Here is a 21,105-nt window from a genome sequence, read left to right as displayed (position 1 = left end):
TTGCACTTTTTGCCGATTTTGGCGAACATCTCTTCTTTTTTTCGATGGTGGGACAGAGTGATTTAAATTTTGAAAAATTATAGTCATGTTCTTGGGAGTTTCCCCTTGAAAATGAGTCCCTCGGAAGGATGGAGAATTGAAAATTGACGTCACAATGAGCTGGAAAAGGACGCGGTGTACCCCGTTCAAGTAGGCGCGAAAAAAGAGGGCAAAAAAGAATTTGTTTACATTTTTCGATTTTATAAAGTTAATTATCGAGGTTGAAAAAATGATTTCGTTATAGCCCAGTCTTTTCTGTATAAAACAAAAAAAAATGTAGCTCAATCGGACAAACAGTTCCTGAGATAAAAATTCGTACATTTCAGAATACAGGAGTTACATAGACTTTTCTAACGAGTTGAAAGTTTTCACTGTTCTATATTGTATAATTTTTGTTATTAAAATTCGCGGTCTAGTTACGCCTGATCCACAAATACTAACAATTAAGATTTAAAGTTTTTTAGTGTAAGAGGCTTACGGTCAAATGAATATATGAATTTTGCGACCGAGGCGGACTGAAAACATTTTTCATTTCGCGCGAAGATCCGCAATCCGGTCAAGGAGGAGACATTGTTTTACTCGTTTCCGTTTTATTCTAGATTCGCCACACCACTAGGACTGACCGCGCACGGGTATCGATTCTTCGGGTCCTCGCCTGTTCGTGATCCCGTTACGAAAACTTCCAGCGCTGATGCTTTGCACCACAATCCAATTTCCCCAGCCAGGCAGAGCCACGAGAATAGTTTCGCAACGTCGACACCGATCGGACATACTATGCCAACTATCGCTGATCGCATGGCGCTAATCGGTAGCCCGAATTGCTCCTCGCCGACGCCGAACTCTGGCAGAAGCACACCGACAAACCTCGTACTGTCGCCGACCAAGAGCACAATGTCGAACGAAGAATTGTTCGCTGCCATACACAAGTCGAAGAAGAGGTTGAACATCAAAGACGACGGTGACAGCCCTACCCCCTACAGCTCAGCCAAGTCGCTACTGAACCTGTCGTCAGGGAACAGACACAGTTGGAGCTCCGACATGCAGAAACCACCAGTGGTATGTACACGTTAGGGTCGCCCATATTTATTCCACTTTCCATTTTTCCCGGTCTCAAATTGCGACACTTGATGAGAAAATTATGTGGGCCAAATTTCGAAGCCCACTTTAAATCGTAAATAAGGAAAGAATGCATCAGGTTGGTCAGACAGTCTTTCTTTGACTTTGTTAGATTGAGATTGATCTATCATCTTGCAGTCTTATCCTTGCAAATAATGACTCAAAAGAAAATTTCCCATTCTCAAGAAATTATCAATATTCGAACTATGATTATATCGATAAAAAAAAAAGATAATACAATGATAAATCTGTACTTCATTGTTCAGTCGACTAACATTTTTTCTTTCTATTCCAGATTCTCCAGAACGCCCAGTCGTCGTCACCAGCGACGTCCAGACTGGACTTCAAACGTCTGTTGCTCCAGCAGAGTGTGAAGAGTGGTCCCACGAGACTCTCAGCGGCGGAGCAGCTGAAACTGTCCCGACAACAGTCTCAGCAACAGCAGTCATCGCCAACCATTCCACATACAACTCCCCTGGCGAAAGTTCTGAGTCCCCGATCAGTGTGGAGGTTCCAGACGCCGCGAACAGACGTCCTCTCATCCACGATAATCGAAGACACCGCAGCCGAGGAGAAAGCTATGAAACCGTCCCCAGAAAACACTTCTCCGATATCAAGACTGAACGCGAGGAGGCAGATCGACCTCTGCGATGACCTCCTCAACCATTTGACTAGCTCTACTCCAAGAAGCAACGTCGCTGACATATCTAACGACGACGTGCTGCCATTGGACAACGTAGGTGACTGTGACAACGTAGGGCCACCTGCCAGTAACAATTACCCGACTATAAATCTGCAAATTAGCACTACTCAAAGTATATCGCCTATCCAATGTGTCCCGGACTCCGAACACAACGCTATGAATCCGAAAATTCAGTATTCGTACAACAGTACACAGTTGACGCCTTCGTGTCAGAAAGCAATAAACGCTTTCGAGTCGAGGAGGATCAGCAACCAACTAGCCAGGGCGCAGTTCTTAGCTGGCACAACGTCGACCGGCAACAATGCTCACAATACTTACGTCAGGCAAATATTTCGAGCAAGATCAGAGTCACCGCAGAATATCGTGCCTCAGAATGTCGCTCGCAGTCCCAGCGCCCCTACGTTGGAAACAGCTTTGTGATCGCAGTGTGGCTTGTTCGTAACGAAACTAAAGACCTTGACGCAGAGAATGAATGAACTTTTACGTCACTCGCATTCGTGAACAAAGTCGCGCGCTTTTTCTTGTGCATACGCGGCAACGATACGAACTGTAGAGTTTGTTTCAATCGCATGGGATGTCCTCATAGTTGCATTCTCCGTAAAATCATTTTTACTCGAACAGACGAGTAGTTAGCACTTCTGAGAACAAACATTCATGAGCGCGTACATATATTTATTTTTCACAACGAACAGTAAAATGTAAAAATTCAAGGCCGTAGAAAGGAAATTGTTTCTACCATTGTCCTCATGTATGTGTCAACTTTTGTACATGCATTCTTTGTGTGTTTATTTATTGTCGATTTTGTCAGTGATCCGTTGTTTCTTTGAATAAGCAATGCCATATATAATATGTGGTGGTCAGTAATATTATACCTGGATTGCGGATTTTATGCCTTTATATGTCACACATGAATTTATGAAATAAAATTTCCATGTTAGCTTTCACTGAATACATAGGTTTTTGGGAGGGACAAAATATATTGCTGCTCGAGTCCTGTCCATTCGAATTTGCTCCGAACAATGCAATTTTACGTAATTATCCGCAGTCTAATTATAGCGAGGAAAGTGACTTTGCGATAAAGTATTTGTTAAATCTAAGATTATCGTTAACGGAAACGTGGTTTTCGTGGTTCTTCCGTTTTGCTGGAAACATTGTTTTTCCTTGTCTTATCCTGGTATATGCAAATGAACATTCTATATTATATACGAAATTGATGAGTAGGTTGATTGAAAAGTTCTGTCATCAGTGTTTAAAAGGAAAAATAAGTTAAATAACAGAATTTATTTTTTGATAATTATTTATTATTAATATTAGCTTCAATAATTGAAACAAGTATGACTTGAAGACTTGAAGAAGCTCTTAAAAAAGATTATACTTATTAATGAAATATAGTGGCCGGACTTTTTTTCTAACGAGTCTAATATTTCAGAACAATTTAACATTTCGAAATTTGTAACTTATTTGACTAATACAAAGTAGAAGATTTTTTAAACATTCCGAGCTACATAAGTTATTTTACATGCATTATAATGATAACATATTTTTGTTTTGAGTTTTGTTCAAAGTTTATACATATATACAGACAAACAATGACAATAAATGAAGAGGATGAACGTCGTCGTGACAACAACTTGACAATTCTTGCAACTTTCTTTTTAACTGCTGGGGAATGATATTAATTATTTTTTTAAATACTTGGCCAATCAGTAACATGAAAAATGAGAATAATCATTAAATGTCCTATGCATGTTATAGTAGCTATTATTATATTGATTGATTACAATTAGATTGCGGATATTTTAGTAAATTCTCATTTTTACAGTCAAATTGATTTCGATTGAATCCATGAACAATTTCTCACGTTGTGCGTGTTTGCGAGGCAGTAATTAGTATTACGCAGTATTAGATTACTTTTTCTACGTGGAAGCAATAATTTATAGGGAATAGTGCTAAGCAATTGCGTGGAATGGAGAATAACAATACCGTCTATATATACATATAATGTATAATTACCGAAAAATAGTTAAGCGTGCAACGTATTACGAAGCTCAGACTGAAATTATTGATAAATAATCCATTAACATACAACGTGTTCGCCCACAGGTGGGTATCCTTTATAGGGATCAGCCTCTACATGCCAGAATAGAATGAAACTCCAGAATGAGAAAATTGCAGTCGAGGCTAAATGTTTATGTTATTAATAACTAAACCTCCCCCTGAACTATAGCAACTCGCCAACAGCGGTGCACATAAGTTACGACAGTGGGGAGCTGTCAGTGACAGTCTCTGTTAAAAATGAACTTATACTTAAATCAATAATTTATATACACCAATAACGGTTGTCTGCTGAAGTATAAGAAAAATCATAATTACTAGTAACATAAATCGAAAGTAACCACAATTTTTTCGTTCTCAGTTTTCGTTTTGTTTTTGATATATCATAGTCCAAACTCAGCGCGGGCAATAAGTCCTGTTTACTGGATTGGTTCTGGTCGTGGGGGCGTGGTAAAGCACTGGGTGGGCGTGGTTTCGTTGCTCTCGATCTCGGCGGAGCCAGAGCAGTGGCCCCAAAGGGCAATCTTTGCCCGTGCCTGCTCTAGGAGGATGCCTATTTGTGCTTGAACATCTACTATACCGAGCGAAAACTTGAACTCTTATGAAACTGAAAGCAATAATTCGCATTTCAGACAGGTCTATACGTCTTACAGTTCAACCAGCTGAGGATAGTTTTACTTAAACGACTATACCTGCGAAATATTATGCAGCATCGGGAAATCTGAAAAGTAATTTAAGGTACCGAATTAAACCTAGGATAAGAACAAGAATGCATCAACGTTGAAGACTTTTCGGTCACGATATTTTTCAGATGAAAAACGTACACTATGGATCTTGTGAATGTTTCGAGAAAGATGATAATGATGGTTCGTAATTACAGGTTCCTCCACGAAATTTCCTCCTAAGATAGTCACTAATAATTCTGTACGTACGCGGTTGTTATAAACATAGACACGAATTATGTTGAAGAGACACATATACACCGGTGCATAGCGTATGTGGCACACAAATGTAATTACAAATTGCATTCTGCTTAAAATTTAATGGCTTGCTTCTCTAGTCGGGGTAGTGTTAATGTCCATTAGTCTCAAGTTTCTTCGAACAGAGTCCATCAATCGAAATTGCGTACTGTTAGCGTGTAATTGTAGTAGTCGCGAGTCGACGTATAATAAAACATAAGCTTTACGATTCTATTTGGGTGGTGAATAGTAATATATTCGACGAAGACTAATGCCTAGAATAATAACAGAGTTGCCTTAATTAAATTATTTTAAGTTATGCTACGACCGGCTGATCGTATTTTCGTATACTGATGGCGTACGCGCAAATGTAACACGACAAACTTACGGACGATAAGGTTAGTCTTTAAGCCAAGAATGTTTTGTATTTTATTCAGAATAAAAAGAAACATATTTCACAGAAGTGTTCGCTCGTGCAAGTTTATGCAAACTTTCGTAATAAATTATTTACACTTTTATACATTTTATCTACAAGTAGCGCATAGTGTTCTTTTATTGTTGAATCTATATAGCCATCACATAATACGGAAAACTGACAAATGTGTTGCTTCAAGTGTCACTTGTGCTAATTTCTATACTCCTTTATCTGAACTAGTTTCCGAGAGCGCAACATTCACTTGAACAGCACTTGTTTAAACAGATCTAAGGCAATATCACGCGGTCATTTTAGATAAACGAAATACTATGAATTAAAGTGTGTTTTTTGTTATTTTATTTTTACGTGTACGATAATTCAATGGACATTTTTATTTTAACATTATGCCAGCATCATCCTCTGCTTAGCGCGATAGCATCGTTTTTATGATTCGCCCAATGTCTTCGCCAATCAATCATCCGTTACTAGGAACGACAGTGTGAACATCCAATTATTAATAGTACGATTGCACATTTAGTATAAAAATATCCATTTTTATATTTATATATTGTGTCATTTACTTTGATATTGTCCTTATCATAGTTGGTAAAAGTTCATTTGTAGTAACAAGACAAAATAGAGGTTATTGGGAATTAATAGACTGTGGATGTTTATGCAATTTCCAATTTTTATAGACAAATTTCAAGATAGTGGATTGGCCTAAAATCCTATTGTACATGAAGAACAGCCTTTGTAGATCCAGAACAAATAAAAATAGTACTATTAAATTCTATCAAATTTTATAGTATAGTATTTTTTGTAATCAACTAATAAATAATAAACGTCGAATAAATTTAGTGGATACAAGATGCTACGAAATTAAGTTTCGATATAACGTTTGATAAAAGAATCATTTTTATTAAATGTATTTATTTATTTGAAGAATTTGGCCGACAAACACGATGAACGCAGAAACCAATAAATGTCTTATATATATATGTATATTTTGTACATATAATGTCAGCTTTCTGTTGAACGAGCACGGTAGAGTTTGTATCTAATATATACCTATTAATTCTCACAAACCCCAACTCGATTAAACGGATACTTAATTAATCTATATGTCTTAATCTAAGAAGCTCAACAATAACGGTAATAAAGTGGACACTAAATTAAAACGAGAATGTTGTTGGCATTAACAACCACCGTGATAACCGTATCTGAAGTTAACAACTACATTGAAGATAAATTATGATGACGATTCTAATCTTTGATTGGATTTTAGGTCAGAAAGATTGTAGAACGTTTTTCTTGTAATTCCATTATTAAATTGATTATTAAAAATTGAAGAATTTATTTTGAAAAATTAATCAACGCGCTTGAGTTGCGAGAACACAAGTCATGATAAATAAATTCCTCGGTTGTTGAACGTATTGAATATAAATGTTTCCGACGAAAGGAAACGGAGAAAATCCAAATACTGTTGGCCGATAACAAATAGATTTTTGAAATAGATTAATACAAATAAATAGTTTTATTTTTTCAAATGGTACTGAATTTGGTAATAGAAATTCTTCTTTGAAATGATTACATAAAGAAATAGTATTTCATTGGTATTTTATTGCAAACATCAAGTAGTGTTTATTAACACTAAATATTGTGAAATGAGTATTTTACAGAAATATTACATAAAAGTATTACAATCATTTCTCATTTCATTTTCATTTAAGATATAATAGATAATGAAATTTTTTACTTTCGTCATTGCTGGCGAACCCACTCCATGTGCAGACCATGAATCGGGTTTTACATATTAATTCAGTAGCTCTAGGTAGGGGTATCACTATAACTGATGCAACAGCACCCACCTGGATCTTAGTTTGAATCCACCTAAGAAGAACATATGTAGAAAGAGATAAAGCATCATCAAAATAATAACGTTAGCATTATCAAAAATCGCTCAGTTGACATCTAAAAAAGATCGTGAAACAAGAATGGTGAACCTTCATCTTTGTTTAATGTTGATGTTCATACAGTGTTAGAAAATAGAGGATCTCCCTTCATCTCCATGAAGAAGGGCCTCCATAACGGTCAGTTCGAAGATCTACGGTATTATGGTTGACTAGTTTTGTGTTCACATCGCCGCGAGAAAATAATCGAAGTGGGGGATCACTTATCTTGAACATTGATAAAGATAAAATAGCTGGGACGATAAAAATAATTAGTATCGCTGTCACCTTTGTGATTTATGCCAAGGGCTATAAGACGCTAACGACTGACAGAGATTTTTCTGGTATTGTGATTGTGATGTCTATTTGAATTGTGACGCTATGGCAGCTATACAGTGCTTTCTCGCGTTATTATTGATCGTTGTGAACAGTAAACGTCTCGAAGGTTCAACGATCTATGGCGAACTCCATAATGTCGACGATCATAATTCATACAGACTACCCGAGGAGGCCGTACCGATTTCTTACGACCTTCGGTTATTCACTCGATTGGGATTAGACGATTTCGATTACCAAGGCCGCGTGAAGATAACGTTCGAAATAATTAAGCCGACCAGCACCATTGTATTTCATAATGATGGCTTGACTATACAGGAAGAGAAGTCGAAGCTTTACCGGCAAGCTGACGGAGAAACGAATTTAATTGCTATTCCAATTACTGGTCATTTGCAGGAGGAAAAGAGGCAATTTCACATTTTGAAATTGTCGGAAAAATTGACACCCGGTATATACGTGTTGGAGCTTGACTTCGATGGTGAAGCGCGCGACGACGTGTTTGGATTTTACAGGAGCTCGTACGTCAGGAACGGAGAGACAAAGTAAATCAATTAGTGCTATAAAACAATCTCTACATATAAAACTTCGTCGCGAACCGCACGGTCCCCGCCATCAATCAGTCCTATTTGGCCATTTTAGCAAGCCGAAACTAATATTGCAACGTTATTAACACTAGGTTTACGGAGCTCTAGAAATAACTATTTCCCATTATTTTATAAACATAACAAGAATGTGTCTATCTAATTTTTTGGCCATTTTTCCAGTAATATATACCCAAAGAAATTTTGGGGTAATTTTTGCAAGAAGGTTACAGTACTCCGATTTTGATGAAATTTATATATGCTATAGATTTCGACATTTTGAACAACTTTTTCCTTTTCCAATATAGGGGGGTCGCTTTTAGTTTTCGAGATATTCGCAAAAAACTATTGCTAATACTATATTGAATTTTCTGTATTCTTGCACGCTCCGTGGCAACGTAAGCCTGTTCCGGGGCGGCATTTGTTTAGTTTTTGTTTGTAAACACGTTGGGGGGATGACAGAGAAAACAGAACAGAATGTCACTCTACGTATATAGGGTGAGCTTTCAATTTTGAAAGACTACTACTGGATTTTCGTATGCGTGGTCGTAATAGTTTTTTTGCGAATATCTCGAAAACTAAAAGCGACCCCCACTATATTGGAAAAGGAAAAAGTTGTTCAGAATGTATTTCATCAAAAATGAATTTCATCAAAATCGGAGTACAGTAACCTTTTCGCAATAATTACCGGCAAATGATTCCTCAGGGAAGCATCTTTACAATCTTAATACATAATCGCAAATTAAGAATATTAGAATCCGTTGTTTTTTGACGGGTCCCGTAAACCTAGTGTTAATAGTGCCAAGATGAGTGGCGCACCCAGGGGGGGAGCAAGGGGGCCAAGTCTCCCGCAAGAAAAAAATGTTTAGCTTCAAAAATTAAAATCACGGAATAGCCTTGGGTACCGTTGACAGATATTTTGGCTAAAAAAAAGGTCATCACGCAAAACCTAGGGCTTGATTCCCCCCCCCCCCAGATTACATTCTGGGTGCGCCACTGGCCAAGATAATATTATATCGTTGAATTCGTCTTAACATCAGCTACGACATTATCAAATCTAAACTACAATTTAATATTTAACAAATCAAATCGATATTGTTTTTTTTTCTTTTAAACAAAATTTTTTCATTTGCATATTGCAGTTTGTACATATGCGAATATTGTCATTATACTTTCGTTAGATTAACTGAAATTATTATTACAAGGAAATTCCACGCGTAGCTGTGATAAAGATTTAAACACAAACTTTGAATAACAAAATCATAGTTCAACGATACTGATATTACATCTTAATTATTTTATGATCACATCAGTCATATGACGTACGGGCGATTCATGCCATACTGATACACTGGTCGACAAAATGATAAGGCACCGTTGTACACACACAAAATTTCATATATGTCGTGAAATCAGAGTGGCAACGAATTATATTCACGGATGAAAAGAAACTAAATTTGGATGGTAAATTTGGACTGTATCTATCTAGATACAAGTACTATTCCCATGATTTAAGAAAGGAACAAAGGGTATAGAGGAAAAATAGAAATAAAATTGTTTCAAGGCCGTATGAATAGTGCTGGCTACTTAAATTTAATGAAAGAGCAAATTGGAATCAATGCTCGCATAATTGCTAGCAGAAAAAATATATTTTAGCGAAATAATGCAGCTGTGCATACCGCTCGCATAGTAAAAAATTATTTTGAAGCGAAAAATGTAAAGGTTTTGAATTGGCCTGCTAGGTCTCCTGACCTAAACATTATCGAGAACATTTGGGGAAGACTGTCAAGAATATTACACGAAGGTGGAAAGCAGTACAGTACAGTATCTGAATTGAAATCAGCAATTTTAGAAGCTTGGGAAAGTATACATCAAAATGATATAAAAAAATCTATATGTATAGAAGTTTACCAAGAAGAATGATAGAAGTGGTACAACGTAAAGAGCAGTCGACGCATTACTAAAACTGCCAAAAATTATGTAATTTTGTTGAATTCTAATACTTTTCTTACTTTATATTCAAAGTGTCTTGTCATTTTGCCCACGCTAAAGTCAATTTTTGTAAAAATAATGGTTTCAACGAGTTCTTTATTTTTTAGTATATTATACAGGCTGTTTCCTACTTTTCCGGCAAGATTGTAGGAGCATAATCTACAAGTGAAAATACGAAAAAAATGTTATATGAATTTTATTTATAAACGCTTTATTACAATATTGTAAGCAAATATTGAATGTAGCCTGAATAGGTTCGGAACAGCAGATTTAAAGCTGAATAATACGGAAGGTCGATTGTGTTAACTTTGCCTGTACTTACGAGATATTTCTTAACGTACGAGGATTGTTAAAAATTTTTAAATCATCATTTCAAAATGACCACCTTCTGCATTGATACAAACTTGATATCGTTTATAAACAAACTTCATATAACATTTTTTTCGTATTTTCGCTTGTAGATCATGCTCCTACAATCTTTCCGGAAAAGTAGGAAACACCCTGTATAAAAGTTAATACCTTGTTTTGTTGTATATTCACTTTCTACGTGTATATGTATATCTATATGTACAAATGAATATTCATTGCTAAAAATCTTGAGGTGCCTTATCATTTTGTCTACCAGTGTATGTATTATGTATCACACAATGCCATCTCCTGATGGACGATCAGAACTTGACAAAAGTAAATAATTTTTCTAGATGGATGGGGGTCACCCAATTCTCACCTGTGTACGCGCGTCGAGCGTTTCCCTGTCTCGACGAGCCCCACTTGAAAGCCATCTTCACCCTTCGTATCGGTCATGTAGGTAACCAACTGGCAACAAGCAACACTCCCATTGCAACTACAGTCAAATATGCGTAAGTTTACTAGATATTAGTAGATATGCACATTCATTTGTGACTCTCACAATTAACGCATTGTGGACGGGAAACAGAAACTGATGTCTTCTGTTTTGCAAGCGCTGATGACCGGAAATTTTTTGAAAAACAAACATGGATCCTCTTTGCATCGCTCCAATCCATGATCGATCAGAACTTTCAAAAGAAATTGGTTCCAACCTGCAAATTGAACGTCTCTGGAAGAAAGGCGTGTGCTAACAATGTTTAAACAGTTGTCTCCCATGCAAAAGAGCAGAATGTATTTTAATTCCATTGTTTTATACATATATTGGGTTGGCAAGAAAGTAATTTCGGTATTTCAAGGTGAAATAGAGCCCAATTTTTGAACTTTAACGAATAAGATATTTGCCTTTTCGTTCGATAATCATTTGCCAAAAAGGATAAACAAGAAAATATTTTATTGATTAAAGTTTATCGCTTGAATAAACAAAAATTCGGTTTTACTTCACCTTAAAATACCGAAATTACTTTCCTGCAGTGCCGGATTAAGCCCCGTAGCAGAAGTAGAGAAATGCTACGGGCCCCGCTGTTCTGAGGGCACCGCGCCATACAAAATACAGCCATACAGGGCTGCCATGTGCGGTTGGGCAGGTTGTGTCCCGCACACGGGCGCTTCATCGAAGAGGCGCCGAAACATGAACGGGCAAGGGCGCCTGTCGATACCAGGAGGCACAGATATTTTTGCTACAAAAAGAAAGATCATTCATTGTGTTTGTTTAAAAAGGGTGCGCTACATTTGCACACAAGCGGTTCTGATACAAAGCCTAGGGCCCCGTGATAACATTTGCTACGGGCCCCGTGATGGCTTAATCCGGCACTGCTTTCCTGCCAACCCAATATCACGTAGTCCCTACAAGTTTCTCACAGCCGCCTCCTGATAGACGATCAATACGTCCAATACTAATTTCACATCCCTCGGGCAATTCTAATTACTGATAATTGCACCGCCTCGATCATCTGCTCTATCCTACCCAGTTACAGGAACAACACGAACTATTATTTAACCACGTTCGAGCCAACCCCGAGAATGTCCACTTACCTTGTCGGCTGGGCAGTCCACGATTTCCTCCCGGAGACGTCGGGAAGCTCTGAAAATTTCAAAATTTGGACGCGAGCGTCGATGCGTCGGCGGGGATCTGACGCGTTGAACCAAGGTGTCTTGATCTACTCCTTCCTCAAGAGCTACTTCCGCGTCGAGAATCCGATCCCGAAGATGGACCAGATCGCCGTGCCCGATTTCAATTTCAACGCGATGGAGAACTGGGGTATGATCACGTACAGAGAGTCGGTGGTCTTGCATGAGAAGGCCGTCACACCGACGAAGTACATGTTCGACGGATCCACCACTATGGCTCACGAGTATGCTCACACCTGGTTCGGGAACCTCGTCACGCCGAGCTTCTGGAACGTGGCCTGGTTGAAAGAAGGCTTCGCCTCCTACTTCCAATACTACGCTTTGTCCTTCGTGCAACCGAGCTGGAACATGATGGACAAATTCGTGGTCGATATGCTGCAGCCGACACTGCTCTTGGACTCCGCGAATCATACCAGAGTCATGAACGGCCTGGACGTGGGCAGTCCTAGCAGCATCATGGCTGTGTTGGATTTTGTTTCTTATAAGAAAGGTACGTTTGCCTAGACTTGGACAGTATGCGAATAATTCAGGGGTCCACTGCAAGAAGGAGCTATGAAATGCTTTTGGGCCCAACATGTTTCCTCTCTTTTAGTTTAGAACTTGCTACAAAATGACGTTCACATGATGTTCACAAATTACATATGTACCATGTAATTACAACTCGATTTCTATGAACCTGTCGGCAGACAAGTTGGCTTACATAATGGGGTGATTCATATGATAGGAGTTCACCTGTCTCCCGCTACTGATTATTGTCCAACAAATTTCAATTTTTGTTGTGTTTCACAATGACTGTTCGGTGTTCTTATAGAGTTTTTTTCGCTGATTCCGTATCTGCCCTTAATTTTTCTCCTGGACGCACAGTTTTTGAGAAACATGACTTTGAAAAAGTAAACATATTTTTCAACTTTAAACAAATATTGTGATGTTATTATCAAAGATATTGAATTATTCTTCGCAGCAAAAGATTCTGTAGAATCTCCCGAATACAGAGACACCACTTTTGCACCCATTTTTGAAGATATTTTTGAATTTATCTCAGGAAACAGTAATCTTGAAACAAATTGGTGCTGGACAGTGTTATGATTTTTGGTTCATTTAATATAGGAGTTTACCTGTCTCCCGCTACTGATTTTCCTTTCATTTAATAGGAGTCCACGTTCACATAAGATAATTTCGCCTAGAGTTCAGTGAAGCAGGCATTCCTAAAATTAGTTCGTACAAATGAAGTTCATACAATCACAGTTCCACCGTATGACATGATCGATAAATGTAAAGCATAGCATAAGGAACTACTGGTGCAAAAATCAATGTTTTCAGACAGAGGTCCAAAATAACGAGTATTTATGCCAGTAATAAATCTCAAAGAAATATTCCAAAAATTGAAATGATTAAGAAATACTCATTTTTAATATTCTGATTACGAATAACTACTTCAGTTGATTAATATGTACTTATCCGAGACGTGTCCGTGACTGTGAAGTATCACAATTAAGCATTAATTAAAAATCTAACTTTTCATATTTTGTGATATGGCTAAAATTATTGCGTTTTTTCCTTTCGTTGTGTATTATAAAAGATATATATATGTATATAGTATATATATATTTATACCAGGGGCGTCAGTGATACGCATGCTTGCTCACGTGATTGGGGATTCAGCGTTTCAAAATGGCTTACGAAGTTACTTAAAAGATATGTGAGTACTTTTAAAATTATCGTACTTTTAATTACTTATCTAAGACTTTCAAAATATCATAATTTTCAATATGGCGTAATTCCGACTTTTCGGGCCAAATAATATTGTTTAATTTGACAAAACGTTTGCGATTCAGATCGTACAGACCAGCTACACCAAACGACCTATACGAACACATGCAGTTCGCTGCGAACAAGTCTGGTTATCTACGAGCTGACATTTCGATTAAACATGTAATGGATTCTTGGACGGATCAGCCATCTTTCCCTTTGGTCACGGTGACACGAAATTATGATGAAAACACAGTTTCAATATCACAAGAACGATTCTGCCAAAGCGTCGATCGGTGTGACAAGACCGGTGGAATGAACAAGTGGTGGGTACCACTGAATTTTGCGACTGAGTCATCACCGGCTAACTTTTCGTATACAGCCGCGAAAGATTGGTTAAAACCGAAAGACGAAAGTTTAACTATCGGACCGTTTTCGTCCGGCGATTGGGTGATCTTCAACGTCCAACAAATTGGTTATTACCGAGTGAACTATGACGAGAAAAATTGGCGATTGCTTATCAATTCTTTAATATCGAAAGACTTCAAGAAGATACATCAAGTGAATAGAGCTTCCCTGATTGATGACGCTTTCAACTTGGCCAAAGCAGGATATCTAGATTACTCGATTCCGTTTAATCTATCGAGTTACTTGATCCAGGAACTTGACTACGAACCTTGGCTCGCGGCTGTTAACAACTTCAAATTTCTGGAGAAAATGTTGAGAAGCGTACCGGAGGTGCACCAGCTCTTTCGGGTAAGTGGAACACTGGATGTTTCGAAATGCGCGAAAACGGGACCGAAATGTCACTTATATGTACATACATACTTCAGGCCTGTCCAACTTTTTCTTCGTCGCAATGATAAGGCTCTTAGGCCGTTATTAGACTAGGCCACTGGTGGGCAACTTGGTGGCGCAACTTGGTGGCGCCACCGAATTGAAGAGCTTTTTGGCCGTTATTAGACTAGGCCACTGGTGGGCAACTTGGTGGCGCAACTTGGTGGCGCCACCGAATTGAAGAGCTTTATCGACAGCGGGAATGAACGCTTGGTGGTACCACCAGTTACCGATTCATAAAAGCTCTTCAATTCGGTGGCGCCACCAAGTTGCGCCACCAAGTTGCCCACCAGTGGCCTAGTCTAATAACGGCCTAATAGGCTACATTCAAATCAATACCCCGGCTGGTGGCGGCGCCACCAAATGTTGCCCGGCCGGTTGCCGATGCCGTCCACCAGATCGGCAACTATTTTTGGTGGCTCCACCAGTTACCGTAGTCTAATAGGTTACATTTGTTTCAATGCCCCACGACGTGCTGAGCCACTGGTGGCGCAACCGAGTTGCGCCACCAGTGGCCTAGTCTAATAACGGCCTTATGTTTAATGAGACATATACCGCGGTCGTTTTTAGGAAGTATAAAGTTAATATTTATTGGAGATCATTCGCAGCTTTATTTATCAATCCTTCGAACGTGTTTTTTAATAAATTCATATTATTTTACCACAGAATCACGTGAAACGTTTATTGGATCCAATCTACAACCGATTAAGTTTCAATGAATCCGCAAATGATAACGTGGTGACGAAATTACAACGCGAGCTAATTTTATCCACTTCCTGTTTGATGCGGAACCCTCATTGCGTGAGGATGTCTCAAACCCTGTTTGAGAAATGGAAGCTCAACGAACAGTATGTAACATTTTAATTTTTTCTTCAATTCTTGATTAATAATTCATTCTTCTAACCTTCCGAAGACCGTGCCGGAGTCATTTTTGACCCATCGCAGCGCGCTCCTCGAGAGCGGTGCCGCACACGTTGACGAAATGTGACGTAGCCGCTGATGGTAAGTATTAGGGCTGTTACTTTTCCGAAGCTTCGACTCTTCGAAGATTCGAAGGAACGAAGGGAACTTCGAAGCGGTTTTCAAAGGCTACGCCGCGTCGCGCCGCCTCGGCCCAGTCGCGCGTTTCGCTTCCGGCGATCCTAGCGATGCGAAATTGCGAACAGCTACGTCCAAACTTTCGCATCGTCGACGCTTACATTGTAAATTGTAACGCATTTTAGAAAATAAGCCTCTTCATTCGCGCGATTCAACTTTTTTCGAGACGAATCGAACGAATCGAACATATCGAAGTACCGAAGTTTCCGAAATCGAAGCTTCGAAGCTTCGAATTCTTCGACTTTCGAAGGAAAGCAACAGCCCTAGTAGGTATGCGAGACGGCACAGATGCAAGAGGAGTCTTTTCGCTGTGTGCTTTGCGTGAATTATAGTGGAGAGTTCGAGCGATAGTAAATGTATTTGTGAATATACGCGTGGGGTCAGAATTGGCCCTGGCACTAGGGATGGGATCAAGTACCTCGCAAACAGGTTCGAACTTTGATTGGTTGAATTCGAACTCTCTATAAGTACCTCGAAAAACAGAAATAATACTCCGAAGTATACTCGAACCTATGCCAGACAGTTTCGAACCTTTTACAAGTACTTTGGTAAACGGAAATAATACTTGCAAGTATATTCGAATCTTGGTCGAACAGATTCGATACTTTTATGAATATCGTACCGGAAATTCTCTGATTTTTCTAATCATTATTCTTTTTACCTTTAAAATCAATTATGTTGTCCTCTAATGCATAATTCAATACAACATGTATGACTATAATTTCATAATCTATCGGAAATATTATTCTTAAATAGTTACGAATTTAATAAAGAAAGTGGTTAAAACCTACTATGCAGTTCTGATTTCCACGATTCGAGTACTACTTGTGAAAGATTCGATTCCTTTCAACATCGAAGTACATACTTATAAGTATCTTTTCGAAACTTGGAAGTACTCATTCCGAGGTTCGATATGCGTTTGTATACAATGAATAGTTTTCAAATATAATCATTGAAACATTATTGCTTTTAAGTAAGTAGTGATCGAAACCTATGAAATGAAACTTGGTTATTGAAATTGACTCGGATTCGTGAGTACATATTGAACTTTATCCCATCCCTACCTGGCACGGACCGCTGTGCCTCGGTACTCCGAGGGTTAATCGATTCTGAAACAATTCAGAAGAATATACTATTATTTCTTTCACGTCTGAATTCACCATAGAAAAACCTCTCAAAACGCCTCATACGATTTCGTACGCGAATGATAAAAAGTTACTAACAAAAAGAAATTTTTGCTATGCTCATCATCATTATAAATACAGTCAACATTATAACCGCCTGGTGGTGCATTGTGCAGGATATTGCAAGATACCAGGAGCTTTGTCTACCGCGAAGGAATACGCAGTGGCAGCGATAAAGACTGGTACCGGATGTTGACAACTTGGTTGGTAACCGATCTGCACACCGAGCAAGAGCTTCTATTGAAAGCTCTTGGCTGCACCGGAAATTCGCATTTGATTGATCAGTAGGTTATTCATACATATACCATCGTTGAAATTATGGTAACCCACACATTTAATGATAACAGGATGATCAATTTCTATTATCTACCGTATTTTTCAAAAGCGATCATAAATTTTATCAAAATATCAATTGTAATTTTAAGTTAACAAAAAAGTTACAGTGAACATCTTCACTGTAACTTCAGAACGACACCTTGAGAGAGAACATGTTGCAAGGTCATTGAAATCTAATAATTAGAGTTTTATGCATTTATGACAAAACTCATTAGAACAATGAAAAATGTCGCCATAGCATTTTCAATCCATTAGACCTGTTAAGAAAAAAGATTAATTTCTGTTTCACTCCAGTTTATTGCAACTGGGGCAGACAATTTTTGGGGCAGTCACTGTGTATTTCATTCAGAAAATCTGTGTTGTCTTCGAGAAATTCAAGATAGCAACCACGTGCTGTCATTTTGTCCAGGAGTGTAACATTATTTTGGGCTGTACTTCCGAAAGGCACCGATGGCCGATCGAGATGAAACTTGGTGGGTATTATGAGGGATAGGGAAGGACCTCAGATATAAAATTTTAACTTCGTGAATTTTTTAGTTTTTGTGATATTTGCGACAAACTGCAGCTACTACATTGCTAATTACATTGGCTAACTACATTTTAGTCGAAAAGGAACCTATTCTGAATTCTGAACATGGACGTCTTCGAAAGTTTAGCCCAGATTAACAACTTTAGTTATCTAGCCAAACCTAGCTCAGACTAATACCATTCCCGCACGCTCTTGAAATAAACTTTTCGGGTTATCCACAGTCGTTAGCCGTTTCGTAACGTAGTTAAAATTTTATATTTGGGGTCCTTCCACAATCTTCATAACATGCTCCAAATTTCATATCGATTGGCCACCGGTGCCTTTCGGAATAATATCCTTATTTTGTATCTTCAACAATGAATGGAATGAAATGAATGTAAAATGCATGCATGCATGTCTGTACTGCAATCGGAAATTCCTATGTAGATATCTCGCGATGACGATATCGGATAAATCGAAGGTCCGCAAACAATACAGAGTCACTATAATCAACGCTGTTTTGGACGGAGAAACGGAAAACGTCGACCGCTTACTCCAGTACTTGAGACATAATTTACAAAAACTAATCAGCTTGTACGTACACGCTACCTGCTACACACTACTGCGCAAAAGAAAGAAGCACCCAGTATAATTATAAGATATAATGACAAGAGCAATACCTTTATGTAGAAAGTATTAGATAATCCGCAATAACACATATTCTCAGAACTATTCAATTAAATAGCGGAATCTTTTTTCAAAACTTACTGTGTTCTTATTTGATTTTTTACGCTTTTCTATAAAATATTGCCGGGTGCTTGTTTCTTTTGCAAAGTAGTGTATGTATCTGCATTGTCATCGACTCGTTGCTGCATCGCGATAAAAATAATTTTCGATCGTTTTAGGAGAGATCACGCTTTTCTGGGGAAAGTGATCACAGCGATCGGGAACGCGATTACGTCGCAGAAGCAAACGGAACAGGTACTAGTCACTAATGTTTTGAATGAAATTTCTCATACAGTCAATCAAAATAATATTGTGCGTGGTACGTAAATGCATTAAAATCTACAGTTTAATTACAATTCACATCTCTATTTTCCAGTTACGAGCGTTTGTCGAGGAAAATCTCGAGGGACTCGACGAAGTGTTGACGACCGCGAAACAAGCGATCGCTGTCGCTTCGGAAAATGTCGATTGGACAGAGAAATATTCACCAATAATCGCCGACGCTCTTAAGCGGCTGGTCTAACTGAAAAAATTGTTGTCATAACACATTCTCTTTGTACATGGTTTCGGTAAATGAAACTGAAGGAAACATGTAACGAATCTTATTCGACTTCAAATATTTTATTCGTAATAACAAATATTATACTCGATTATTATTTAATGCAATAGTAATTATTCAAAATTGCTGTGTTTGAATTTGCATAGATTTATTTTTATAATTTTTCGAAGACACAAGTTTCTTGCAGCAATTGATCAACTTTTGTCAAAAAAGGATTTATATATAATTACTAGCTTTTGCCCGCGGCCTCGCTCGCACAGAAAACCGTTTAATGCCCTCGGAAATTGATATTGTTTCTCCATATAAAACCTTTTAACCCCCCATTCACCCCTATAGAGTTTTAATTTTATGTCATGCCGCAATCTTAGATTTCAAAACCCCTTTTCACCCCCTTAGGGGATCAATTTTTTAAAATGCCGAAATAGGTGTTTGATTAATTATATCAAAGAGCATTAAGACCAAGTATGAAGTAAATCCGACCACGAACAAAATATTCCTCATACAAACGTTGCAACCCCTTTTCACCCCCTTAGGGGTTGAATTTTTTAAAATGCCGAAATAGATGTTTGATTAATTATATCAAAGAGCATTAAGACCAAGTACGAAGTAAATCCGACCACGAACAAAATATTCCTCATACAAACGTTGCAACCCCTTTTCACCCCCTTGGGGATTGAATTTCGAAATATCCTTTCTTATCCCTTGTATAGATCATAAGGGAAACCTCTGTGCAAAATTTCAGCTTTCTAAGTCCAAGGGTTTAGCCTGGGCGTTGATAGGTGAGTCAGGACTTCGCTTTTATATATGTATAGATATATACATATATATTATACATATGTATAATTATTAATATATATGTGTATATATATATTATACATATAATTATTAATATCTATATAATTGTATTAATTATAGTATATGATTATATAATTATGGAATATATACATGATTATATGATTATATGTATAATAGAATTATAAAATACATAAATAATTAACCAATTAATCAATTTCTACGAGGAATAAATTTATACGAGTTTACAAAACATATCTTTTACATTTTCGTTATTGAGACAGCTAAAACAGTTGTAGAAATCGATTTTTACTATTGTTTTTCACCATCTTCTAACCTTACACAGTGTGATCAGTTGATCTTACTTGTTTGTGATCAGTAGACTGCGGATCTTTATGCATTTAAAGCCAAATTCAGTAGATGAAATTCAAAATTGTTGGAAAATTTTTCAAATTGAAGATGTCAATATACGATATCATTTCACCTCTATTAAAATCATTAAGGGAAAAAATAACATGCAGATTGGTTTATATTTTTTGCACCGATGCAAACAATTTTTAGTTTGCATAAAGATCCGCAGTCTAGTGTTCATTTGTGTGCATAACTGTATATGTAATCTTATCAACTGATGTGTGTTTATGTATGCAAGCTTAATTCAATGTATATCCAAATACATATATGGAATAAATTATACATTTATAAATTGATGTTTTTGGTTCTTAAATATATTAGTTTTAAAGAATCGTTATAAAGGGGAAGCTTCAAGATTTAACAAAATAGTAGATTTCTAAACGAGAAAAATTTTTAATGTTTCTACTTGTGAACTTTAGTGATCGCGACTTTACTCTGACAATGAGACGGTTCTAGGGTGAGAGACATGGGGTCTGACACAGTCCTCTCACCAAAAGGCACCCTGCCTTCCCCACTCCGTGACCAGATCCTCCTCGAACAAAGTCCTTATTCTTTAGGGCAGTGTGACCTTGGGTTGCATCCCCCCGGCAAGTTCCACTTGTTACCTCATAAACATGACCTTGTTGCAGGTTCAGTGAAAGAGAGCTTGTATAAGGACGAATTCTCCTTTTATTTTAGTGAACTGTTCGCTTGGCTGGTTAGGACAAGACTGAAGTCTCCTAA

At 37.8% G+C, this 21,105-nt stretch overlaps 2 protein-coding genes across 5 annotated transcripts in view; both read left to right on the top strand.

The window, feature by feature from the left end:
- Nucleotides 1–2,547, top strand: part of Gukh (NHS actin remodeling regulator GUK-holder) — a 114,794-nt gene extending 112,247 nt beyond the window's left edge. For all 3 annotated transcript variants that reach the window (XM_076433966.1, XM_076433965.1, XM_076433967.1), the window contains 2 exons: nt 639–1,095; nt 1,451–2,547. In XM_076433966.1, coding sequence (XP_076290081.1) covers nt 639–1,095; nt 1,451–2,278 — 1,285 coding nt within the window. In that variant the 3' untranslated portion in view covers nt 2,279–2,547. The remainder of the gene's footprint in view (nt 1–638; nt 1,096–1,450) is intronic.
- A 404-nt stretch (nt 2,548–2,951) lies between these two features.
- LOC143213772 (aminopeptidase N) lies at nt 2,952–20,673 on the top strand. 2 transcript variants are annotated; one of them, XM_076433969.1, is made up of 10 exons: nt 2,952–8,114; nt 10,847–11,005; nt 12,029–12,672; nt 13,800–13,881; nt 14,018–14,687; nt 15,435–15,616; nt 17,167–17,334; nt 18,342–18,488; nt 18,800–18,875; nt 18,997–20,673. In XM_076433969.1, exons 1-10 carry the CDS (start codon nt 7,618–7,620, stop codon nt 19,141–19,143), a joined length of 2,772 nt encoding a protein of 923 aa, XP_076290084.1. In that variant the 5' UTR covers nt 2,952–7,617; the 3' UTR covers nt 19,144–20,673. The 2 variants fall into 2 exon arrangements, with proteins under 2 accessions (XP_076290084.1, XP_076290083.1); XM_076433968.1 differs by having other exon boundaries at nt 12,023–12,672; nt 18,997–20,672.
- Nucleotides 20,674–21,105: the final 432 nt, after the last annotated feature.

The sequence above is a fragment of the Lasioglossum baleicum genome, chromosome 11, assembly GCF_051020765.1.
Source record: "Lasioglossum baleicum chromosome 11, iyLasBale1, whole genome shotgun sequence".
NCBI lineage: Eukaryota > Metazoa > Arthropoda > Insecta > Hymenoptera > Halictidae > Lasioglossum > Lasioglossum baleicum.
Note: the sequence above shows the minus strand (reverse complement) of the source record. Positions and strands in the feature narration are given on the sequence as shown.